The sequence below is a fragment of the Melospiza melodia genome, chromosome 2, assembly GCF_035770615.1.
Source record: "Melospiza melodia melodia isolate bMelMel2 chromosome 2, bMelMel2.pri, whole genome shotgun sequence".
Taxonomy (NCBI): domain Eukaryota; kingdom Metazoa; phylum Chordata; class Aves; order Passeriformes; family Passerellidae; genus Melospiza; species Melospiza melodia.
In genome coordinates, this window is record NC_086195.1 from 115,999,895 (window position 1) to 116,027,273 (window position 27,379).

At 40.3% G+C, this 27,379-nt stretch overlaps 1 protein-coding gene across 1 annotated transcript in view; it reads right to left on the reverse strand.

Moving 5' to 3' along the window:
* Positions 1–7,967: 7,967 nt before the first annotated feature.
* The window catches only part of EFNB2 (ephrin B2), a 49,670-nt gene continuing 30,258 nt past the window's right edge, over positions 7,968–27,379 (reverse strand). The window contains exons 3-5 of the mRNA XM_063149645.1: positions 17,935–18,027; positions 17,066–17,179; positions 7,968–15,461 (exon numbers count right to left, since the gene is read on the reverse strand). Of these exons, the coding sequence (XP_063005715.1) occupies positions 15,079–15,461; positions 17,066–17,179; positions 17,935–18,027 (590 nt within the window). The 3' untranslated portion in view covers positions 7,968–15,078. The remainder of the gene's footprint in view (positions 15,462–17,065; positions 17,180–17,934; positions 18,028–27,379) is intronic.

Below are 27,379 nucleotides of genomic sequence, written 5' to 3' on the forward strand. Positions count from 1 at the left end.
TACTTTGATGATACTTCCTGGAAAAAAAATGGAGCAATTTTATCTCTATGCATTTTATAATCTCATGCAGATAAAAAAAGCCTCTTCAAACAAATGCCCAATAGAACAGGTATCATAAGAATTTATGTAGGCAGATAGTTATGTTAATTTGTTGTCATTTTTATTATTGCCTTTTATTATTACTAAACTGTTGCCTATTAAAACAGATAAGCAATTTCCCCTTCACAAAAATGAAATAATCTTCATGTTAATACATTTCTAAAATAAAGGTACTCACAATACAAGAAACGTTGCAAGCAATGCATGATTGTGTTATGGCTGTCAACAGAAGTGAGTATCTGGGGGTCACAAGGAGTACCTGCAAAACAGCAGGCCTTGGTAAGGTGCAGAACCATGTGTGGGAGCACATCAGACAACTGGGAAAGGGTTTTTTTTAGCAGTATATGGGTTCATGATGTTTTTTTGTAACACTCCTCCATCTTCTATTGTTTACAATTCTCCATTGCCATATCACATCTCTCATCAGAGTGCAGTGTTTGAGTCTGGGCTTGTGTCTAGCTGACACATCTCAAAGGCATCTGTGATACTACAGGGGTGTCACAAGTACATATTTTTAATCCTTTCTTCTTTCCAGTCCTACTCCCATTTCTGTTTATTAACTGCCACTCTTTAGAAATCCTGGGCTTGAAGATTTGCCACCTCCCTGTTTCTTTCTCTTGTTGTGCGCTGCCTTCAATCTAAGCAACTAAATTAAGTCAGTGGCACCCAGCTTCTCTCTCAGGGTTTTCACCTGCTGCTTCTAGGCAGAAAAAAGAGCTGTTCGTCCCAGTCTGCAGCTGTAGGCTAATTATCTCTGGTCTGTCAGCAGAAAATTTAAAGAAATACACACTTTCACTCGTTTTGGTTTTGTTTTTTTTTTTTTCAAGTAAACCGCAGGCCAAGTGTTCTCCATGTAATTTTTAATTTAACACTACTGGCTCCAGAGCTTGTACATAATAGATGAATTTAGCTGGGTAGGCTATGATTCATCTAACTCTTCTCCCCAGGCATCCAGTGGAGAATTCATGCACCATTTGGGTCTTGGACTCCACAACAGAAGTCAGACACCTAAAATTTAAGTTTGAGCATTGCAATGCCCACAAGTCTTTCTGCATCTGGGGCACAGAGATGTAACTCAGCTCTGCCTGAGGCTGCTTGTCCTTTCCCCATCCCTTCAGACTGAGGTTTCCCACCCCACCTCAACAAATAAATGAATTAAGGGTATTAAAGACATAAAGTCAGAGTGTTTCTTTCCCTCATTCAGATTATAAATGTTTAAGATTGTGCCTCTGATTTTAAGGGAAATTCAGCTTCATTTCTGAGGATACAGAGTTTTTCCAAAAGCAGGAAAAGTTTGATAAGAACTCTAGATGTATCAACAAGATAAGAAGCTTACTATTGCTCCTCATAGTAGAAGGAAGGAATCAAAAAAAGCTATTTGTTTAATATGTGACAGTTTCCTTTAATGACCCACTTAAACATGAAATAAATAAGGTCACTCAAAGTTTACACCTGTGCTATTTGAACACCACTAAAAGAAGCATATGGAGCAATGTTGAATTCTCTGTTGACCTAGCAGTAATTTTATTCATGTTGCCAGCAGGAATACACTGCTTATTAATTAATTTATTCATCCTTAACTTTTTTTGGTTTTTTGCATTAGTTTATAAATAGACACTTCTAGATTAAATCAATCATTTGTCAAAGATCTGAGGGGTCAGCCATGTCCTTGTCAGAGAAACTGGTTAACACTGCATTTAGCAGCTAAAAATTGTCTCCGCTAATGGAAGAGAAATAGGAATCCGTCCAAATCTCACGGAACTAATTCTAAAATAACAAGGCAAACCAGCCAGGCTTTTCCACCTTATAGTGGAGAACTGAAAGCAGTTGTAGACACCTAAGAAACTGAAGCCCATGGAAAAGACATATGGCATAGGATCCATCATGTGACTGCCTGGATGCAAAAAACCGAAGACATCTGAAAATGTCATCTGTGAATCTTGACTGTTGGTGGGAACATCCCTCACCCAGAGTTAAGCTTTTTGAAGTGCAAGGCCTCAGCTGTTTCCTTGGCACTTCCTGCTGACATCCTTGTCTTTGATGCCAGCACCAGCTCTGCCTCTTTTAGCATAAAGTACTTGTCTTAACATGAGGATAGATTTTTACCTAAATCTTAAATGATTTTTAACCCTTGCTCTGTTTTCCCCACAGTTTGTAACGACCTTTGGCTTAATAAATTTGGAGCTGTGACTGTTATAAAGTGCCCCAAATGCTCCACTGGGATGGTATTTTCTGCAGGTATTGTACCCTTTGCAAAATTTGTCCCTGCTGCCTGACCATTTGGCATAAGCCAGCCTTTTCTGTCCCTAAGTGTTAAAAAATGCACAAGTAGGTTGATTTCATAGATATGTTTACAACATTGTTCCTTTCTGCCTTTACTCTTTCTGAAAAAAAAAAGACCATTGATTTCCCATTTATTTTCCACTGTTTGGATTTTAAGCCCTGTTTAGTTATATGAACATCAGGGGGATCTAAAACCACAGTGCTGAAAGAGTTAAGCAGGTTTTAAGCAAAGAAAATATGTGTCCAGACTTGTTGAAGCTTTTAAAATGCCATCTAAAAATCAGTGTAGAGGAGTCAGCACTGGCTCTGCCACTGAGCATAGAAAGCAGCACTTTGCAAAGAGCACTTTCTTGTTCAAGTACCCTAAAAGTGTATTTTTAAACATCTGGAGCTGTGAAAGCTGTTCGGCTGAGACTGTTTGTTACAGGAGGAGGCAGGGGATGGCAAGCAGCCATGGGATCAACAACATAACACCTGGTTTCTGACCTAAAGTGGCTAAGAAACTGAACATCTCATCATTGGCAGCCACAGCTTCCCTGCAACATGATCCCCTCTCTGATATATTTGTGTAGAGCTCTTTTTAGGCCTCCTGTAGGCTTTCGCTCCAGAAAAAAAAAAAACAACAACCCTCTGAATTCTTTCTTTCCCTGCAGAAACTGGCAGAGAGACAAAAAGCAGAGTATGAAAGACAGTAAATGGATCTCAGCAGGAGAAGCCCTGTTCCCCTTATAATGACCAGCCAGCATGTCTGTTGCTCCAGTGCAGAAATTCAAGTTTTGTCTTTAAAATCACCAGGCGTCTTCTAGACCTCATGGATTCCCTAATTTTTCCTCCAGTTCCATATTATAGCATTCACGCTTCCTGCTACAGGGGTCTAACCATATCAAATGTTGCTCAGCCTGCCAGAAGGATTCCTTACAAGCACTGGGTATTTGTTTCGGTCCTACGCACTTCCATACATTTTTCTGGTATAGACAAAGTCAGTGGGAAGGATGGTGTAGGAAGTCAGTGGGAATTATGGCTGCGTAGGGCAGAGCTGAATGCAGCCCCAGACTCACTGTGTCATCCAGTGTTTGTAACACAATAGCGTTTGTCAAAGTGCCAGTGTGAAGTGCATGTGGATTTCAAACAGCTGTAGTGCTGCCATATGCTGCCCTTTGCTTAAGCCACGACTTAAAGTTCAGCTTCCCATTTAGAGCAAAAATTGACAGATTCTTCTTTTTTTGGATCTTCAGAAGCAGTCAGGCTCTTTGTTCTGCATTTTCTCATCTGAATCTGTCTGATTGGTGCTGCTGACACCTCTCCCTGACATTGGCCCCTTGATTTCTGAGAAAAGAAACCTCCTGAAGGAGTCTACCATCCACCTTTAGGGAAGTGTTTGGCATCTCAGCCCGAGACAAAAGCTCAAAGAGTGCAGTAAGACCCAATCTCTGACTTTAGGATGTGGCAAACTGGGACAATGTGAGGGTCAAATCAAACAAGATTTAGGCCGTGCAAGTGGGCTTGCAGTCTTCTCTGAGATGTGAACCATGCCCTCCACATTAAAGGGGAGCTCCCTAAATGTCAGGTTTGGGGATAACCTTGATCCACCTCTCTCGCTGAACAACAGCAGGATCATGCCTCTGATGAGCAGAGCTGCTGCCTGACTCCCTAGGCTGCTGGTTCATGACTTTTAGAGGCTTTTCTGAGGAACAGCTGTTTCATCTACCAAAAGTGATAAAACTGCAACAGAAAATAACTGACAGGGTACTAACCTGAAATCATAGCTCTGTTCTGAGTCATTCTAGCAGTGTATTTCAACCCAGGACTCCTACATCCCTGGTGAATGACCTAAACTGCATGTTTTCAGAGGTCATGGAGATGGTCACAGTCTGGTTGCTAGCAGGGACTTTTAGGACGTGGGAAAGGATCCAGACTTAGCTCAGGGTGTGGTCTGTCTAAAAAAGATGGATTGAGAACTGAGGCAATTTGTTAGTACATGGGTGATTCATGTGGTTTGTGAGGAAAAGAATGGATTAGGAGGGCTATTTGAGAAAGGAGTTTTATGCATCTGGTTGGAAGATACAACAACAGAGTATTCAGAGAAATATTTCCTGTTAATATATTATAAAGGAAATATCCTGATTTTGCTATAGAGAAACAGAGGTAGAAACCTCTTAAGCTTTGCAACTGCAGCCAAAAATATAATCCTCTCTTTCTGGATAGGACAGCTAAGAGGTGCTGAGCAGTTTCAAATCCTGCTACTATTAATGCAAGCTTAAAGTGCTTTATCACCATCCTAGATGTTTTACAGGAGTAGTTTCCTAAAATGCTGGGGACACAATAACTGGCCAGGATGGCATCCAAACTGTTTCTAATGCAGCTCCTCCTCAGCTTTACTAAGGTTATACCATAGGAAAGAGCCATGAAATTTTGACTAGTAAACTAGGGACTCCTCTCTCTTTCTTTTAAGGGATAAAGCAGAACTAAGGGAAGTTCAAAGTACAGGAAAAAAAAGTGTTTGGAGCATGGAAAATTCACTAAATGGAAATAGACAGGGAAGCATGGATACCACAAGAAAGAGAATGAGATGAATGAATTTTAACTTTTCTTTAAGGTAGCAATATGCTAACAAGTGATAGAATTTAGGAGTTGATTTTCCTGTCTCAGAAGAAAGGAATAGAGAGATTCAAAAGTGGAAAGCTAAAAATTGATCAAAGAAAACACTCTTTCATATGATGTGTGACTGAACTGTAAAGCTCACCTCCACAGAAAGCCACAGAGGCCTGGAATTCAGGGAGATTTCAAAAAAATCATAATTTCAACACCCATTGAAAGTGCTTAGAGCTCTGATTTTTCACCACCCCTAAAGAAAAAAAAAAAAAAAAAAAACAACTCAGTACACTTAACAATTATGTTTATCTTAGAATAGCTGGCGATGGATAGGATATTCCCAAGAGCCCATATTTCTAAGGGACTTGGGAATGTTACTGAACCGGTCTTATATTTTATAGGGATTTAATTGCCACCTGATTCATGTCTGTCAGCTGGTTGGTAATCAGGGGCCAAATTCTTCAGGGCACCGAAATCAGTCGGCTGCACCAACGAGAAACTTCGCTTTATGCTTCAGAAATCACGTTTGGGTCAGCCGCTGTTCCAGGGGCCGGCAGCAATGTTAAGTGCAGCCATCAAAGAGCAAGTGGGAAGTGTAAACCTTCCCAGAGCTCCGTCTGCGGCCCGCAAAAGGCCTCTCCAGAGAGGTGCCGACCTCCGGCTCTGCAGAAGATGCTGCTGCGACAGTCACAGCTGCTTGTCCCTGCATCCGCGACTCTCACCGCCCGGGAAGCTTCCAAGGGTTTAATTAAGGCGGATCCTCCTCATTGTTCCTCGCGAAGCGCGTCTGGCAGAGCGGCGCAGCAGCTGAGCTGAGGCACGCCGAGAGCCCGGGATCGGCCCACACGTGCCTCCCTCACAGGCTCTGCCCACTGCCAGGGAATCTTGCGGATTCCAAGCGCTTTGTCCCCCGGCCGTGCACGGAGAGATGAATGGCCGAGCCTCATGGCCGGCAGCTCCAGTCCCCGCTCGGAGCCCGGCCAGAGCTGGGTGGAACTCCTGCGTTGGGCCCCACGGAGCAGCTCTGCCCTTCGAGCGGGATTTATCGAAGTGCTGGGCAGAGTGAACTCGCCACCTCCTCTCCGCCTCCCTGCGAGAGCCTCGCCAGCAATCCCTCCCTGACTGCGGCCGAAAGAGAAAATAAAACCGGCCCGTCTAACTTCGGTCAGCACTGATGGGGCCTTTCTGCAGCAAAGTGTGTTGGTTTTTCAATCCATCAGTAGCGTGACACAGCTAAAGTGCAGTGCTAAGACGCCTCTCAAAAAGCTGGTGCAAAATTGAGTCTCCCAAGCCTCATCTGGATGCTTGTAGGCACCAGTCTATTAATGGTGTCTTGTGTGAAGAGGATGCTGTGGAAACATTGCAAGCAGCCAGCTACACAGTTGTATAACTTGATAAATATAGTTCTGATGCTATCTTTGAAATATTTAGGCTGAGTAAAAAATCCAAAGTAAAAACGTCTGCTGGTTTGAAATGCAGCACTAGAACGGAGTGGAGGGGAGCTGGCAAAAGGGATTTATGTCTCTTCTGCAGGAACAATGTCCTAGTATAAATCCCTTGTATTGTGTGTAATCACATAGGTTACACCTTTTGGTGGCCAAAGCATCCAGAATTCAGTTTTATCACTAAGCTCGTCATAAGAGACCAAAAGGACAAAGCTACATAAAGTCTGGCTGCCACCAGACTGGGGCACTGGCTGTAAAACCAACAGCACTTTCTCCTCTCCAGTTTTGAGCTGGCTTAAGGAAACAAACCAAAACCAAGTATTGTTCATTGCCAAAAGTCATTCTGTCTTTTTTAAATATGCTCACTCAGTTTTGTGCTGCACATTGATAACTGCTTCTTAATTCTGCTCAAACGATGCTTTCCAAAGTGAACTGCTTACACTTTTCTGAGAAGAAATCATAACATATTCAATAACTTTTCTTAAATTACAAGAAGCAAGACAAAGCAATCAGATATTTTTAGCTTAATGTATTGATAAATGGAAATGTAAAACCAAGTGGATTGAAACAAGCTATATTTAAATTGTATTTAGGAATTTTACTGCATGCTATTTTCCTTCAGATGCAACTGCATAAATACAAAAGGAAGAGATAAAGCCATATAAAAATTCAAACTAAAGCTGATTGAAAAATAAGGGGCTTATAAGAAAACACACTCTTGGTACAGGGACGGTTCCTGTGTTCCATCAGAACCTTATTTTTTTCAGGATATGCCATCACCAGCTGAAATCCAGAGACATATAAAGGGAGGAAAGCCTAGGGCAATATTTGAAAAGAAAGTTTCAGGGTGAGTAACAAAAGCTTTGTCCAGAAATTAAACCTTATTTGGGAACATATGAAGCTCCAGCGAGGGCTGGTGTGATGAGCAGGTGATCAGGGCAAGGCATCTGGGTGTACAATAAACAGGCTGAAGGAAAGCAGCCAGCATTTACCCAACAGTGGGAATTTGAGAAAAGACCTACAGACCCAGCCACATGAATCTCTACAGCTTGGACCCTGTTTTGAGGCCTGGAAAATTCAGATATGCTTTGTTGGTTATGTATAAAAAGAAAACATAACACATAATGAAGGGAAAGTATGAAGCAAAGGCAGCACATGCATGATTTTTAACTCTTTCATCATCATTTGGATTTCCCCAAATCTCAGGGTCTTTTAGGGTGACAAACAAAGGGCTCTTCTGGCCTCCTGGCCTCTCATCCTCCCGTATTTCTCATGGCAATGAAAGCTGAAGTGCTCTTGATTCTGAATGATTACTAAATTATTCATGTGGTCATACACGTCCAACAGCTGAGTTTAAAGACAGTCAGAATTAGGTATGTTGAACAAATTAAGAGATTTGGAAAGACTAGAAACATAGCATGTGGGCATGAACAGATAATGTTGTAACACTGCACAGCTGACCTGCCTGTTAAGCATAAGAAATAGAATTGAGTGCAGGAGTAGGAAGGAATGAGTTTAAATATTAAAGAGAGGCCAAAAAGACTCATTAAAACATGAACAATTTTTATTACACATTTGCTAGTAATCCAACCTACTTTTAATGAACAGATACAGCAAATTGCTGACAATGTTCAGTAAAATACAAAATACAATTTTTATGGCATTGATAGCAGTATTTTATAAAAGCAAGTCACTGTTGGTATGTTTTTGAATACAATCTTCATAATATTCAGAACAACACTCTTATAAAGCATTTCCTCATAGCTGAGGGCTATAGTAAAATCTGTATGAGTATTGCTTATGCGTGTGCAACTCTGAACTGTGATAAGTAGGAGCAGATATCAAACTGAACTATGCTAATTTATATCCACTGAAGGTCTGATCTAGAAACAACTCTCCTCACACCCTCCATGAATTCCCCATATTATAAATTTAATAATTGCACTTCTTCAGCAGTCTAAGCACATGAGGGTTTTTCAATGCACTTATGAAAACACAAGTTGTATTCCAGCTATGACAGCCGTGCACAAGGTTCTCTCCCTTTTGGAGTTTGACTTGTCCTACAGTTCTCGGAGATCCTTGATTTCTTTTTCACAGGATCCGAGGCTGCAGAAAGCACTGACTTCTGGCCTGGGTTCTCCTCCTTACTTAGGCTCAGTCTCCTGTCAGTACTAGCAGAACAACCTGGCCTGATCTCCTCTTACCTGAAACAACAACCAATACTTATCAAACACTACACTTGCTTTTCATCTGTCAGCACTTTTCTTCTGCACGTGTTTTCCACCAAAGCCTTTCCCAGAGCTCTGAAGACCCTGTTTCTCTACCTCCACAGCTGCTGCCTTGCTCTGATTTCTCCCTGGATTTTGTCATTGCAGAAGAAAGTCACTGCTCAGAAAGTCACTGCCCTCTCACACACTTTCCCTCTCTTGCCTCATCCCACTGTTCCACAGTCCTTCCTCCAGAAGCAGCCACCAGTAGCTCCACCTCCTCATCCTCACTGTGTATGGGCAGGCTCCTGCCCCTCCTTCTCAAGAGGGTTTCTTATGGATTGCATTATGCCTTAATTACACATCAAAGTATTTGCATGACTCATGTGAAAGACGAGTGTTATTATTTTGTTTCGTAGACGATAGCTCAGTCAGCTGAATCCAGCACCATTTGGATTATGAATAGCACAACCATTAATACACTGTGCTATACGCTCCAACATACATTTTTTTTCCAAAACAAATATTACTTTATTTCTGGTCTGATGCTTCGTGTAATGACATACCAATTGTAGAAGGAGTTTGTTTGGTGTTTTCAAACCTTGGGCATTTTCCCCACCAAAATTTGTATTGTGGCTGTGAAGATGGAGAGCGGCAGTTAGAAAGACTGCATTTTCATTGTCCTTTATTTTGCTAACCACTACAAAATTTTAAGCTTTTCTGCAAAAAGAAAATTTATGGTGCCCATAGAATCAAAACGAGTGTGCTGCTGACTGAGTGAGCATTTGATCAATGCATCACAGCAAAGCTAAAGAGACAGGCTGAACAAGAGGTACAAGGTTTTAAACCAAGGCAGTAACATTGTTATGCTTACTTTGTGAGGCACTATTTTATATAACAGATCCTAATTCCACTCTAGATGGATAACTACTGTGAATTATAATTTTATTTTCCACTTAGTGGAGCCTATTGACTTGGACGAGCTCTTGTCCGAGAACCAGTTTTGTAATAAAGGCAGTAAATTCTGATTTTGTGCTTGTTTGATAATTAATAGTGAGGTGTCAGCAGCAGGAAAAAATGAAAGTATTTTTTTTCCTCTGCAAGTTGTAACAGATGGGTTGTAAGACAATGACTTTATGCTGAGTGTCTAAGGCATCTTTTACTAAAATGAGTTCAGCAACTCAGTGGAGGTTCTGCTCTGTTTGGGAAGGTATGCGTGCAAGGCACTCCTGTTGACCAAGCATCCTTGGCCCCAGGCATAAATATACAGATAGTTATTACACTGGCAAGGATTTTTCCCTCCCAGTGGAGGCACAGTTTTTTAGCAACAGCAATTTTCCCTTGTTGCTAAGACAGTGGCAAAAATAGATGTCCATGGGTGTCAGTATACATGCTAGTTATAAATATATATAATAATATAGTCGGAAAAAAGAGGCACAGTAATGAAAATGCCGTGTAAACTTGACACTATTGAAGTATTTGTTTATCAACAGCTTCCAGTATTTAACAAGGATTAAAACACAAACAATAGCCTTGGCCCTAACTAAGCTAGAGCCACAGCCCTAACAGATGGCTGTGCCAGACAGGCTCTCAGCACAGAGCAGACCTGAGCACCTCACAGATGACGGCGTGGGAGCCCTCACGACAACCCACCGAGACCAGCAAGGGGAACTGCCGTGTGCAACCACGGAGCAGGGACGGAAACCACAATCCAGCCGAGTAGCTGTGTGCTCAGAGAACAAACACAAGGCTACCTCCTTTGAAGTGGCTTACAGACCAAATAGAGGATTAGGCCCAAGATTTACTGAGATGCCAGAGGACGCTCACATGTTTCACTCTTATGACTTCTGCTGGACCAAGTCTCCAAGGTCATCCGTACCAGAGCCAGGAGGTGAACCAAAGTGTCACTGTGACTTTGCCTTTAGGGTCAACTTCCAGCACAGATTCTGTGACCTGGATCTCCAAAAGGAGCTCCAACTGCAAAAAGTCATACTAGTTCAACCATATCCCAGTCCAGGGGTTTCTGTACGTCCCATTTCAGAGTACTTGCGTCATTGCGACATGCCAAGTGTGCTAGCCATACTGACATTTCCTCTGATTATTCAGAAAAAAATAAATAGTTTGACAAATGGTAATTGCATGACCCATACTACAAATAGCTAACTGTGAAATTTCTATGGCTAATTGGCATCTGTTGTTAAAGTGACAAATGCATATTTGCCCTCTGTAGACCTTCCCACCTGTTACTCCATGGCCCATCACACCATTTATGTGCTGCTAACAAATGGAAAGGTGCTTCACTTTCAGGGTGACTGGGCTTTGTCAGAAAATGAAGGTATTATTTTATAAGTGAATTTGTTACCCTAGCGAAAATTAGGGCAGCAGAATCACAGGAGTTGTATTAAGGCTCATGCTACCTGCACCCATCTCCCACAGGCTGCAGTAAAGAACCATGAAGAGATGTCTTGACTTTGCAGCACTCCCAATCCTGTGTCATCCTCCCAGTGTCTTTCATCTCCTGTCCCTTCTTGCTCAGCCCTGTCACCCCAGGCTCTCCATTGCCCCTCCTCAGGACAAAGCTTCAGGTGTTTTTTTTTTTCCTCTGATTCTGCCCACAGAGTACATCCACCACATAATGTCTGGGCATTATTTATGTGGTTGTACTCTCAACTCCAAGATCATCCAAGAAACCTGGCTACTGCATCTGACTGCAGTTCACTGCCTTCCAAGGGCATAAGATGCCCAGGTGATTCCTAGAAACTGCTGATATATGGAAGAGAGAATTTGAAAGAAGTAGGCTAACAGAAGTCAGTGTACTCTAAGGAGATTTCCTATAAACCACTAGCAATCAGGTTGGAGAGAGGGGGGAGAGAAGGGAGAGAGAGATGGGGGGAGGCAGGCAGGCAAGCTTGGTGACTTTCTTATTTATTTTCATCCTTTAAAAAGAAAAAAATTTGCAAAACTAAAGAAGAAAATACTTAGAAGGCAAGGTTTCCATAGGAAAAAAAATATTTTATTTTTTTAAGAACAAATTCAGTTTGAAACAGACGTGGAATGTGATTTTCATAATTTTCATTTTCTGGGAACTAATTGCAATGTGGAACTAAAGCAGATTTCAAACTTATGACCGGCTAGTTTTAATACAGAATGAAACAAACAAACAAACAAAACCAAAAAATAAAATTAAAAAAAAAGATAAAGAAAGAAGAAATTATTTATAACTCAAGCATAATACTGTGTTACTTACAAACTGGACAAAGAAATTCTTAAATAAATATTCATGGTACACAATTTCAGCACAAATATGCGGCAATTTGGCAACCTTTTATATAATTTTTTCCTCAATACAGTGCAAAGGGGAATGACACTGCCTTTAAACAAGCTGTAGCTAAATACATTGCAAAATTCAAATTTTATACAAAACATCTTGCTCAGACTTTATAAAAAACCAACATTGCTCTATATACACAATCTGGTTAAGAAAAGCCTTTTTTATCTTGTTTTCATGTGGGTTTTTTAATTATTTAAAAATGTGAATAAGGCTACTGTAACATCCCAAATCCATATACAGTAAATCTGAACCTATTTACAGCATCTTCACTTAGACATGATGGTGCAAATTCCAGTTTGGGTGACTAGGGATGATCATACAAGCAAGGCATTTACAGTAACTTTTCAAAGCTGGACCAACGTCAAAGAAAGGAACAGTTGGTAGATTGTCATAATTCTGCACCAGACACAAAACAGACGCACAGTACATTTTTTTTTCAATTGGTTGCAGGTTGCTCTTGAGCAATTAGTCTGATTTTTTTTCACAGTTTAGTATATAACTAGAATGTAGCCAACTGATGAAGCATAGATATGATTTAATAAAAATAAGGATCAGTAAGCCCATCTTTTCCCTTCCCCTCCCCCAAAATAAAATCTTAATGACTTACAAGAGAACCTTGTATGGATGGATTCATAGAAAAGAAGGGTTGTTGAAAAGAATTACATATGTACTGTAGTTAGTCACCATGGTAACCTTCCACAGAACCATGGGTTGGAATTTTTTTTGTTTTTTGTTTCTCTCTTTTGGGCCAACATCCCAACATTATCTTCAGGTTCAGAAAACAAAGAGAGTGATCATTTATATGACAGATATTTTTCTTTCTTTTTTTTTCTTTTTTTTTTTCCTTGCAGGTGCTCACCAGAGGTCTGAGAACCCTAAAATGCTGTTGCTACATTTTCTTTCCAAATCAGAAAGCGAAGTGTTACCATAGTAACATGACTATGTTAGAAATGTCTATTTGCATAGCACATATAAAAGTAGAGGTTGTTTTTTTTTATTTCCTCCCTAGGGTGGGAGCTTAAGGGGAATAGCCATGCTAAAGAGAAAACTTTAACCTGAAACCCCCCTCTACGAACCTCAACAAAATCTACAGAACACATCAGCCTGTAAGGCAAGGGAAAACACAACACAGAAAATAAATGCCGGCACATCTTGTTGCTGTTAAATATGTGATGCAGTAACACTGAATTCCTGATATTTTGGACCTTATATTTTCTACTTTCCTCTTACAAGATGCTTTGGAATTTTTTTTTTTACTATGCTCCCACTGTTGGTTTAGGATAGCTGTTTTTTTTTCTCCAGAAGTAGTTTATTTTTTAAAAAAATGTGCGCATATGCATACATATATATATACATACGTATGCATATATACTTATATATGTGTGTATATACATAGACACACACACACACACATATATGGAAAATGATGACAAGTTAAGACTATGCAATTGCCGCAAATGAATTTCACATCTTCTGGTGTAGATTCTGTGCAATCTCAAAATATATATTAGTAAAAAAATCCAAACCAAAAGTAAGAAAGAATGAACAAAAGAAAAACTCTCACTTTATATCCCTCGTGTTCTATACACCTATTATAAATAAGACATATTTTCCTTCTCCATCTCAGTGTCATAATTTATTTTACCCTTATGGACTGCCAGGTTTGCCATATGTGCTTTAACTTTGCAAATGAGCACCAATGAACTGCTGTGTCAGTCAGTACCTACACTCACTGTGCAGGGACAGCACTACAATAAGCCAAAGTGCCAAAAGGGTCAGTCACAAAGAAATTCTGCCTTACGTACAGAGATGAGCAAGGTTTTGTGGTTTGTTGTTTTGTTGTTTGTTTTCCCCACAACTTTATCAGTGATAGAATTATAGCTCATTTGACCCACTGGATTATAATCATCGTAGGCACTTGGCTCTCGGTTGTTTTCTTAAATGCTTTCCCTGTGTTTAGTATAATGTGATCATATAGCAGCTGAGTCTGCTTAAAAGTCATCCAAGGCAGACTACGTTTTTGCTACAGCTTCAAAGCTGTTTATTTTATTGCCAGTACCACAACAGCCCTGCCCTAATACATCCTCAGTGGCCTGCTATTGTCTTGTCTTCTCCAGGCTTGTTGACTTACTAACAATACCCCTTTGTTCTACTGTATTGAAGGTACTATTTTTTTCTGCACAGTGGTATTTGATAACCGTGAATTCCTTCAAATGCAGCCTTAATCCACTGCACATGTTATTGTGTTTCCTACTTGCCTCTTAAAACTTAGCATACCAAAGTGCTGTGCTACCTAAATGCATTTTTTTTTTCTTCCCAGCTTCTATTTCTGAGGCAGCAATATTCAATTGCAACCTCAATCAGCCCTTCCCTCCACCACCCAGTCCTGCTCTTGACTTTGTTGACAGCCTAACTTTTTGGCTGGAAGGCTCCTTACTATCAAACACAATTTTTATAAATGCATTACCCATTCGAGTGAGGCTGCTGTAGCAGATGGATGGAGTGCGGATCTCCAAACATTAATGTTCCATTAGTGATTCAGGAGGTGGAGTGAAAGGAAATCTTATGTGAAGGATGGCAGAGCCCCGGATAACAGAAACAAATGGAACAGTGACGGACTAAAAGCAAGAGAACTTTAACAAGTCTTACTTAGACACCAAGGTCTGTGTGACAAATCCAGTACGCACTGAGAGAGACACACAAAAGTCAGAAGATTGCATTTCAAGCTTGATATATCCTAGAGCACCTTTCCAGGATGCCTAGAGCTATTAACATCCACGGATTGCTCCATCTTCCCTTGGCTTTTGTACATGCCTGAATGCCCACAGCACATGGCTTTGAGGATGATGAATGTAACAAGAGTACAGCAATCAGAATGGGCATCTTCTACAGAAAAGTCTTCCAGCTTTTAGTGAATACTTATTCACCGAGATAGGGATTCTACAGACTAGGTAAGCTGTCCAGCTCGCGTCGGTTCCTGGAGAAAGAGCTGTTGCCTTCTCCCCCCTGTGCTTAAGTCAATGCTAGCGCACAAGGCGTCATCACAAACCCCAACAGAAAGCATTTGACCAGTGAGTTTCCTCTACGACTCAACTGTACCACAGAGCTGGTTGTGTGTTCCTCAGACCTTGTAATAAATGTTTGCTGGACTCTGAGGAGGCATCTCTTGAACTATGTACACCGGATGTCCATAGTCGCCGCTGACCTTTTCATAGTGGGGGCAAAAGACACTGTCTGCAGTCCTTAGAGGAATGATAATGTCACTGGGCTCAGAACCATTGTTGTTGCCACTGCGTTTTGGGGTGGCTAATGTACTAAGTGATAGAGTTGTCGTGTGTTGCGGGGAATGCTTCCTGTGTCTTCTCCGGTACTTCAACAAAAGAACCACCAAAGTGATGATGATGACGATGAAAATGATGCACCCTGATGCAATCCCTGCAAATAAGGCCACCTCTGAACCCAGTATACTGGAATGCCCAGCCTTACTGCCATCTGTGCTAGATCCTAGAAAGAACGGAAATACAACAGACAAAAGTTATTGCCATCCTGTGACCCATTTACGTTGCTTAAAAATGTGTAGAGTAAGCAAGACTGGAAGAATTAACTGACAGCTAAACTTTGACAAACCAATTACCCTGTTAGATAGCTAAATGCAAACAGCCGAAGTCAGCAATCGATATAAAGCAAGACTTTGTGCCTGTTGGTCTCACTTTTGTGTTGCTCCCAAACCACCCTGTTTCATACATCATCATCCATCAGTGGCGAGAACTGTCACTGACAAGGCAGCCTTTGATGCACACAGCATCTTTTAACAGATGCAGGCCAGCCCCAGGCACAAGAGAGGGGTGGGATAGGACTGGAAGGGAAAATAACACAGGGAAATGACAATTCTCAGAACAACTGGTACTGTTCAGAGCCACACTGTTCCCTCTGCTATTTTATCTTTTGCATATTGATTTAAGTTAAACCATCCTTAGTGCCTCTTTACAGGGACTCCTCTTGCTTGGAAATGAAACTAAGGAGCTTGAGGCAGCATGGGAGACAGGCAGCATGGTTAGGGCATGTCTGTTAGTATTAACTTACATTTACTTAAAAGAAAACAACACCACGCATTTGGTAGTCAGGCAAAGCTCATGTGCTGAACAGCCTGTTGAATATTTGCTGCTTATCACACCATCACATTATGTGTCACAAAAATTACATGAATGCTCATTGACACTTTTTCACTTCTCAGTTTTAACATATTTCTCTCTCTTGATGTTCACTCACAATGAAAAAATGATACAGATGCTATATTCACATAATTGTTAACTCTTCCCACCAAAGCCTCTGCAGGGATCAGCTGAAGCCACTCACTGTACCAAAGATTCACTAGCCCAGTAACTAAAGACACAGCTGGCAAGGAAAACTTGTGGCCTTTTTTGGGAAACACAGAATCACCTGTCAGCAAAGGTTTGCTTTGTAACATTATTAATTACTGAATTTTCTTCTGGACAGCTTGAGTCTTAAGAGTTAGGTTTTCTCTTGTTCACCCTACGAGTGAAATGCATCTTGAAGATATTAGTTTTTATATTTGTATCAATTTATTTTGTTTAGATAATTATTAAAAAAAAAATAAAGCCCCAAAACTTTTCATTTAGTGGAAGACCAGCCATACATGTCTAGACTTCATATGGTCAGCTAAAACATCAGGACATTAATTATAGATGCCCTGAAATAAACTTTATAAATGGCTGTCAAGAATCACTTGATAATGTATTATGCGGGAAGAGAAAGGGACTCGTTCATCTCCCAGAGTACTAACTGTGAGGCAGCACTGACCACTGTAAAGCTGCTTAGCAAATGCCCTATCCAGAAATTTTCCTGTAAACGAGAGACACTGTGACAAGACGTAATTAACTTCTACAGCAGAGTGGAAGAGAGGAGAGAGCAGTTGTTGCCATAACTTGCAGCTCCCACACACTATCCACCGGGGCAATCACAACTGGCTTTTGCCTCATCTCATGGTGAATACATTTGCTTTTCTGGCATGTTAATGGTAAAATTAAACACGTTTTTGGGGACAAAGGAGGAGAAGACGCTCCAGGGCAAAGTCCCACCACACCTACCTGAGTGGTCCTTCACAAAGGGGCTGGTGGTGGAACTCTTCCCGTTGGTGCCAGCTTCCTGCTCGGGGCGCCTGGTGGGATCCGTGTACCGGGGCTGCCCTGCTGAGTTGGGATCTGGGGAGAGAAAAGAGGACTCATGCAGCTTTGGCACTTGATAGTATGGAGCCTCACAAGCTGCCTCTAGGTACCTCGTGAGACACAAATGGTTTAACAGAAGAACCTTTATGCAAAGGACTGGGAGATATAAGAATGTAATTTTCCTTTTAAAGCAAAATGGTTATATTAGTTATTTCAGGTTTAAATTGTGAGGCCATCTGCAGAAACTATAGGGTCTCCTGTAATTGGCAAGAAAAGCTTAGCAGATGACATTTCAGTTTAACTGAGGAAGTTGATTGACTACTAAACCAACTTCTACTTAGAAGAATAATTCTTTCTTCCTGCACAATAGGTTATCTATATGTGAAAAGAGACAATGAACAAAAACCTCTCTGTAATCAGAATTCATAACAAGCAAACTATAGAAATATTAGCTTCCCTCTTTTCATGTATTTTAAATAATTCTGAGCAGCAGAGTTGTGGCTTTTGTTTTTAAAATAAAAATAAAAATGACTGAAACACACTACTCCCAGGTGACCTTTCCTTCTAGGGATCTCTCCAATGAAGAGATCTTATTACACCAACCCTCCTTCTGTAGAAATCTGTCAGTAGCTGAGGAAGAGAAAATAGGCTGTGCTTTCAGACTATAAGGGAGGAATGACCACACTAGGCTCGACTGCCTCTCTGCTCTACACTGCTAAAAGAAGCCTGAAAACTAAAAAGGACATTGAGACCGATCAAAGTGATTTCATGAAACAGCAGATGGTCTTTACCTTGTCCAACTTTCATGAGGATCTTCATGGTTTTTGTCTGGCACACCCCTCCCTCCTGGTTATCCAGGCCCTCCAAAGACCCATTTGATGTTGCTGATTAAAAATAAAAGAAAAATAAATAAAAATAAAAATAAATAAAAATCAGGAAATCAACAGGCAAAGTGATGTGAATATGAGTGTCTGAAAGCAGGGATCTTTCAATCTACCAGGACCTGTTTTTGTTGCTTGGGCTGACCTATGGAAAGTTGTGAAATGTTGAAAGCCAAAGGAATGAATACACTGGTAAGCTGTACAATATATACAAATGGAGGAATGTGTTATCAAGGTTTCAAATTTACCCAGCAGCCTTTTATTTTCCTATGCACAATTGACTGACTGACTGACTTGGACAAAAACACACCATCTTGCTAAAAAGGTGATGGAGTCAGCTGAAAAGGAAGCTCTGGCAGGCTCAGAGGAGAAAAGCACTGAAAAAAAATCACTCTTTTTTCCCCCCTCCCAACAATATCTTTATAATCACCACGTTACACCTGCTTCCTCTATTACAAATCTCCTGCTGGAATAAGTGAACGCATACAAAAGACCCAGGTGAAAGCTAAGATTCTGAACTGATTGGAAAACCATTTAATATTTTAAAGCACAATCTCACTTTTCCCAGCACTGAGGAGCCTCCGTGGGGGCGGGTGGCAAAGGGGAGCACGCTCTACACTCCCAGGGAAACCTTTCAGCTCACACAAACAACGGGCTGCTTTCCCCCGTGTCCGCATTGTTCTGCCTTATCTAGGTGCCGGCCGGAGCCACGCGATGCGGGCGCAGGCCGGCACTGCCGTGCCATGCTCCGCTCCCTTGGAGAACCCACAGGGCTGAATCACGGTGCATGGGCGCGCCGCTGCCGCCCCAGCCAGCTGCTGCTTGCAAACAGCTGCCGGCAAAGGGCTCAGCAGCTCCTCAGCAGCTGCTGCTGCAGCCACTGCACCGCACCGGGCCGCCGGCCACCGCGAGCGGGGCACAGCTGCGAACGGCGGGCTCGGGACTCCCCGTGCAGGGAATGCACTGGGGGCTCGCCTGCCCTGCTTGTCCTGGGGATGGAAATTTCACTGTCACTTCTTGGAGTTGTTCATCTGAGGCCCAAAATAAACTTATGAGGGGGCGCACTGGGCCGCCAACCGGAGAAAACAAATGGAAAATGGGATGTCAGGGAGCTCGCTGCTTGGCTTGGCGTGGTGGTGAAGTGCTTAAGCAGCACATGCCTCCCTCTGCCCCTCTCCTTTCAGCCTGTGGGCTTTACACTCTTCAGGTCTTTGTTTTTAATTCTCGCTCCTTCTCTTTCACCTTCCTTGGGGATTTTCTTTCAAATGCAGTCTATGTATATTTCCTTTTTCCTTCACAATGTCTTCCTACCCCCATGGCAGTATTTTTCTTGCTCTAATCTTCTCTCTAGCCGTAAAGATATAAACCCCATACTGCTGAACCCTGCTTCCTAGCCTTTGATCTGAGTCTTGTTTTTGTTCCACTTCTGACTCTTTTGTGACCAACTCGAATTACAGCCACCATACAAACTTCCCAAACTGTGCTTTCTTTTCCTAAAACTCCCCTTTCCTAATACGTGGTCCCTCCCAGTTCCTCCTCTTGTTCCCTCCCCCCGTAAAACATGACAATAGCTGTATGGCAAAAAGACTTTTCAAAATACAAAAGAGCACGTTGAGTAATTTAAGATAAAAGCTGATCTGAAATGTGTCACTGCATTGCCAGGCTTGGAAAATAATGGAGACATATAGTTTTGTTTTCTTTTGGTTTTTTTTTTTTTTTCCAGAGGGGAAAAAAAAATCAATACCAAGTACCCATCCTGGACATAAATCAAACGTGTCTTTGCTGAAAGTGTTTTTTATGATCTATTTGCCAATGTACCAGCACAAGGACACAGAGAAAAAATGCAGTAAATAGAAATACCAAAGCTGAGCACCAACAGAATGTACAAATAATAAACACTGACTCTGTCTTGTGGTTTTCTTATTTGATTCTTTTTTTAATCGAGCCAAAGGGAATCACATCTCCTTAAACACCTTCTACTTCATTTTAATTGACTAGAATGCTGCTTCTTCTAAACCAATGCCTTTTTATTCTTTAAAGGCCTATCCACTTAACCCATGGAGCAGGAGACCTCAACAGGATGCAGAGGATGCAGTCTGACCTCAGCACAGAATAAGAAAGTAAGTTGAAAAAAAAAGAATGCAAAAATTACTTCAAATACAGTCTCCAAATGGGAAGACCCAGATGTACAATGAGTCTGGTTGTGTGCCTATGCCAGTGCAATCCGCCTCGCCTGCTTGCTAAAAGAATGCTTTCAGAGCTTTGATGTCAGATGAATGAATTTGCAGAAGTATTCACTTTTTCCACAGTTCTTCAAGGGATTTTAGGAAAGCCTATGATGTAGCTCAGAGTACAGACTGCTACGTCCTGAGGAACAGGGAATTTTCAAAGAGAAGCATTTCAGTGACAAAGCAAGTTTCCTTCTCAGCCTTTCCTGTAATTAAACTGACAATTACCCAAGGCCACTGGAGGAAATTATTTTTTGAAATTCATTAAGACTACCGAAATACAACCTTGCATATCCCTAGTGTACCAGGAAGAAAGTGGGTAGCTTTAAACACATCGTTTTAAGCTTTGAAAAGCTTCACTGAGAAAAAGAAGTAATCTGGGACAGCAGAGAAAACACAGTTTCATACTGCTAATGCCCCTTGACAGTGCAGTGTGCAGAAGTCAAACAAGGGAGTGAGTACAAAATATTCCTCAAACACTTGCTGCAGCCTTTCTATATTGATTTCCAAATGAAAATTACACCCACTGTCATTTTAGCTCCTCCACTGCATCCACACCTCTGTGGGAAAGTGACCCAGAACTTGCAGCTCTGCTCACACTGAAAGGATATTAAAAAAAAAAAAAAGTGCCTCCGATAGGAGTTTTGGGTTTAAACACAAATGTACCACAAGTTTCTGGTACCCAAAATGGAAATGTTATCCTCCAGTGTGTTTATATAATCAGATTTTAAACTTTCTATCCAATTTATTCTTATATGAATATATATATATATATATATATATATATATATATATATATATATATATATATATATAAGAACAAGGTTTTTTTACATTTTGGTCTAAATATGGATTTATTTTAAAGTCAATTGCTTAGATGAGTTACCATACAAAGCCCTCTGCTAAGAAGACTAAATACTTAAATATTAACATTAATAAGCATAATGATTAATATGAAGTTTCTCATTAGTATGTTCTCAGGATCCCACACTTCACTTTCTATTAATACAGCAGTACGTAGGAAAGTAGAAGTAAGTAAAATGCTGCTAAACAGGTAGCAAAATATTTTTAAATCTTTTGATGGTTAAATACCTCTGATTTTACCTGTCCTGCTCCACTGGTGTCAACTGCAAAACTAATAATTACAGCCAAAACCACATTAAATTATCCAACAGTTTGTCTATACCTAAAAAACCCCATATAAAATTGTACTAAAATCTCTACTAATTTGAAGTCTTTCTAACAAAATTTTAATAACTTATAGGCCATTTTTACAGTAGTTTATCTGTCTGTCTGCATTCCTTGAATACAACACCAGCTGCCATTTTATATGGAATGCAAGTTTAGCCTTTTCAACATTCAGAAAACACTTATCTGTTATGAAATTATGGTTTAAGAGTCTTGCTGATACATACTTACTTTAGAGAAGCTAGTATACATTTGCAGGTTCATAACACACTACTTTAACATCTCCTCCTCCATACACATGGGAGAAATTAAATTATTCAGACCAAAAAACCTCATTCTGATCTGCCTCCCCCTCTTTGAAATACATGAACTGTATAAAAACAAACAACCCCCCCAACAAAACAAACAAATAAACAAAAAAGGCTGGAACTCATGTAAATCAATGTATAATGTTTTACATTTATTTGCTTTTAAAACTCCACAAGTGCTGTTTGTTGTACAAAGTGCATTAGTCATAAATGCAGAGGCAGGGAGTCAGTGAGCATAGCAGAGTCAGCTGACAAGAACAGTTCCTGGCTATGATTCTTATACAGTCCCCACGGAGAGGAAGTAATATTACATTTTAATATGTCTTCATTTGATTGTTATTACTCTGCCTCCCAGGAGGCCATGCCACTGCATGGATCATGGCTGTTTTCAACCTACCAGGTTGGTAACATTGCTCTAATCAGACAGAGAATTAAGCTGCTGGATTTGTGCCTGTATATAGCTTTTCATTCACAAAGAGATTAGAAATGAAGGCACAGTCACAAAAATTCAACTTCCTTCACTCCTAAAAAACACACATTAGTTACAAAATGAAAAAAATGCCATCACAATGACTTAAAACAGCAGCAGACAAAAATCTCAGCCTTTTAATTCTGCTACACTTATTACCCACAGTTTCATGTTTTAGGATTATGAAAAACATTACCTATTTGCAAATTAAATTACATATGCTTTGAACCAACACAACTTTAAAACACATCTATTTCTAGAGCTTGAACATGAAATGGACTACATAGCTGATGAGAGAAACGATCATTGTATTTAATTTTCTTGTGAAAACTAAATGGACCTTAAACAACAGACTATAGGAATAAATGAGTGATGTCAACTGATGGGCAAGGGCAAAATTGATTTTGTCCCTCCTTAGTGTGCTGGACAAAAAAAAGTCATTTGGCAATATAATAAAGACACATCTCTGATGAGGTCATGAAGAATTAATTGCTGCTGATGTGGATCTTTTAATAGCAAATTGAGAATTACAAGTTTTTTAGGGGCAGATCAGTGGTATCCAATAGTAGTGATTTTCACAGTTTTTGTTCATCAAATACTGCTTGAATACTGCATCAGAAAATAAATTTCTCAAAATCAGAATAAAATTAAATCAAATCAAACTGCCCATTTCCACTTTTCCCCTGCTGTGCTTAGAAAAAGAATGAAAAAACCAGCAAAAATCCACACAAGCTTTAGATCCAACAGCAGTAAGAAGTTATTCTTAAAGCAAAGTTGCACTCCATCTCGCATGCTCTCTCAGGATTACTAAATACATGAAAAGTTTTTGAGAGTTTTTTATTTTATCAAGTAAGAGAACACTATTTTGGCCAGGCATGCTTTGACTGCTTTCATCTGCTTTTGGTCCTTTTAATGATGTTCTTTAGTAAAGCTCTGAATAAATAATTCTTCTTTTCCATAAATTTAGATAATTTATGGGAGAGGTTTAAGAACACCAGAAATCACACACTGCAAATCCACAAATCACTGATCACAACAGGCAAGTTGTTTCAAAACAACACATGGACAAAAGAACAAGATAGCTGAGAGAATAGAAAGTGTTTTAATTAAATGAAATTTAATTCTGCCCCCCAGTAACAATGCCAGATCTGCATGGACATCTGAAACAACAAAAAAAAATTGTTCAGGCCTCTCACCAAAGAACAGATAAACTTGGCATACATTACTCTGGGTGAGCTGAAAAATATTTAGAGAGAAGAGAAATATGCTAGTTTCAAATACTAGCAACTAATGCTTTCCCTTCTCTTGTAGTGATGAAAAGATTGACACTGAACCCTTCACTTTTTAAAAAAAAATTAAACTGTCTTCTGAAGTTTAACCGTCAGCAGTCCCAAACCTGTAAGTACTAAAACCATGAGTACGAAAACGTAAATGCATTATGAACAGTTGAATGGAATGCTGTTATGTGTTGACTGTTTTTTATCAGCAGACAATAAAATCAAAACTTTCTACCTATCTTCTAGAGACAAAGAAATGATAAAAAACCCAAAAAACCCAACAAATAAAAAAACTGCTGAATTTGCCCAATTTAATTTAGGACTCCAAGACTGTAATGAAAAATGTATAAAAGCAGCTTACCAATCATTTTGTTTTTTTCTAAAGTCTGTTTTTTTTAATTTGCAAAGGCAAGGTGGCAGAATTTTGAGGAGTTTCTCAGCCTAAAAACCTCTCATTCTGCCTTATTCCACACATTGTTTCAAATTGAGATAGATTTTTTTTCCCTTAAACTAGGGCTCATGGAGTGTTTATAAATACTCCTGATGCCAGTCTTTTTTCCCCTCTATACATATGTGAGGCAAAACTTCAATAAGAGGCAAAGGACAAGAATTCTCTATTCTTTTCACTTTACATTCTTGCTTTTTAAATTAAGTCCTAAACTGCATGTCTCAGGATTTATATATAAACAGGATCCACAAATTATATTCTCTACAGCAAGTAGGCAGCAATGCCCTCTCTAGTCAAGCTAAAACCAGAACAAAATAAAGCAAAATAAAGAACAGGCCACTTTTTGCCAGGAAGAAGCAAAGGCTCTGCAGCAAAACTTTTAATTCACTTTTCTAACCACTGCTCTGAAATGTGTCTTGTCCTACTGTGAATAGCACGACCTGAGGTACTTTAGATGGGACTCATGATACAAGGGTATTTATATAATTTCCCCATAAAAGTCTCCAGTTGTATTCATATGTTAAGAGAGGGACAGATTCTATTCCCGTTTCAATGTTTTTTTGAGGGTGCAATGCAGAGGACACAATCGAGACAGAGCCAATCCATTTTGTATTGTAATATACTTTGGTATATACCAGCTGTATGATTCCAGGGACATCTCTGGAAATCCACAGACTCTCCTTCCCACATCTCATGCCATCCAACAGCACAAAACTGGGAGAGAGTTGTAAAGTTTCCTACAATCAGAATTATTTTATTAATTCCAGGGAGGCATGGCACCAAGTAAGAAAAACATACACGGTAAAAAAAAAAAAAAAAAGCTGCTTATGTCAACAAAGTCCTTCCATAAAGGGAAAAAGAGACAGTGAGAGAGCCAGAAAATATAAATAAAAGCTGTGAATTCTGACAGGTTACTGCTGCCTATCATTTTAAAAACACCACCACTTTCTCACTGAGTTAAGGAATACCACAGCTGAAGTGTACTGAACAGTAAACTATTTGCTGAATTATTATCCATTACTGAAGGTCACAGGTTCCACCCACCCACAACAAAATCCTACTTGCTTTACTGCTGTCAAGTGCACTGCCCCTTTCCAAAACTCCCTGGGAATGATTTAGAGATTATATAAAAACAAACCAGAAAAGCATCTCAATACTGCACCACTATGAACGACGAGTCTTTCGTTACAGTTAGGCATTTCTAAAAGAATTTCAGTTCTGTATTTCACATACTCTGAGAAATGTTGTCAGATAATGGTCCACTGCACACATGGTTGCTTCTAGTTTACATAAACAAATTATATATTTGTGAGTGCTGAAGTAACTGTGGCAGATGTAAGCCCACTAATTATGATGTATTTAGTGTATACCCAAAAGTATGCATCTAAAACAGATTACTAGTTAGTTGACTTCACCATTCACAAACAGGTATTTTACGCAAATTTATCCTCTCTCCCAGCATGCTACTGAGAAAAGCTTCTCATGCATGGGGAGAAGTGTCTCCCAGTACCACAGCAAGCTTTGCTTAACAGTTCAGCTGAACAGAACTAATAGAATTAGTTAGCATTCAAGTTACACTGATTGTTGCTAATGACAAGAGGGCTTGCTGGAAACAAAAGCAGAAGCTTTAGCATTAAATGAGGACCTGCTTTCTGTATCATACAAATTCAACCTCACTCTACAAGGATGTTCACCTGCCTTGAAAATCTCTGGTTTTTGTCTGTGGCACTTGGATAAGAAAGGGTTATAGTGAAAGTTCATATTAAATAAATAACAAACCTCTTGCTCAGTCTACTGTCACTAATTGCATGCAATGATATTAATGACCCAGTAATTGCTATACGAGTAGCACTGAAGTGGAAAACATCATTTTGAGGCAGAGTTCATCTCTAGGTGGTAGGACTTCACCAGTGACTGAGTTAATGCCTAGTGACAGTTTAGAATATAACACTACAGATGAGAAAATGTGCCAGTCTCACGGTTATAACAGTTTAGATGGACATGATGTTATTTGCTTTGACCACACAGAGTCTAGGAGTAACCCCAATAAAGTACCACAGTCAGACTTTGCCCTGTAGATGAACCTCATTCCTTTCAGGGGAGATGCTGTGTACTATAACAATCCAGAGCAATTTTCCACATGTTTGCTTCAATAAAAGAATACCTTCATCTCCTGCTTTTACATGTAGCACAACAAAAGTGTGCTTTATTGCAGAACACAAAAAGCTATTTACATCATCTAACTATCCTTCAGCAACACAGAGTTTGGCACCTTAGTGCTGAGATCAATTATGATACTATTGGATGACTGTACACTTGGCAAAGATGATCAGAAGTTAAGCACTGTTTTGACTGGAGTATGCTTATGTTTGTGTTTAGAGCTGTAAAATACCCACAAAGTAAACCTTAATGAGGGAACACTGCAGAAATTAAGCAATCTGAGTTTCCACGGTTCTGCAGGATCGCCTGTTCAAATACTTGCCATTAAGAAATTAAGAGGTTTAGCTTCTTCAGAAATTATCACATAGGCACATCTTGACTCATTTTAAGGAGCTCCAGTGGGATATGCTAGTTCTGCCAGTGTTTGGAATTTTGGAAAGTCACAACTAGACTGGCGAACTGATACTTTTAATACTTATGTTCACAGAGTTTTTAGAAGTTACTTTAGTAGTTATACTTATGTTCACGGGGTTTTAGCAGTATAACATTATTTAGTTGTTTGGGTTTTTCTCTGTTGCAATGAAAATTATTTTGCTAATGTCTTGACTCTGCTAGTGAACCTGCTGTGGCAGCCTCTGGATGGCATGTGGAATCAACTTTCAGCAAAGGCTGGGGCCAAACACACGGAAAGCAACTCTGCAAAAAAGCCTCGAGGGTCCCGGAGTACACCAAGTCGACCATGAGGCAGCAACGTGGCCTCGTGGCAAAGGAAGCCAGCAGCTCTTGGGCTGGATCTGTAAGGGGCAGCTGGTCTGGGGAGGGGAGCCTTCCAGCCCACTCTGACCTGCAGAGATGTGTGCAGTCACAGGCTCCTCAACACCAGACAGATGTGCACTCGCAGGAGCAAGTGCAGTAAACGCTCATGGAGATGATGAAGGAACGGGAGCACCTGCACAGGAGGAGGGGCTGCGTCCTTGGGGATCCTCAAAACTCAGCTGGACACAGCTCTGGGCAACTGCCTGCAGGTGGGCCTGCTCCAGCAAAGGTTTGAGCAGGGGATTAGATGAGCTCCAGAGGTGCCATCCAAACCAATCCATTCTGGGATTCTGCAATCAGCTGGGCTGTTGTGGTCTAATGCATTTATGTGCTAACATGAAATACTTGAAAAACAGATAATTTTAAGTTTTCCTGCCAGGATCTGGATTCAGAGCTCTGTTTCTCTCACAGCAGCCCAGTGAGCACATAAGGACTACTCTGCTGCTGCAGTTTAGTGATTT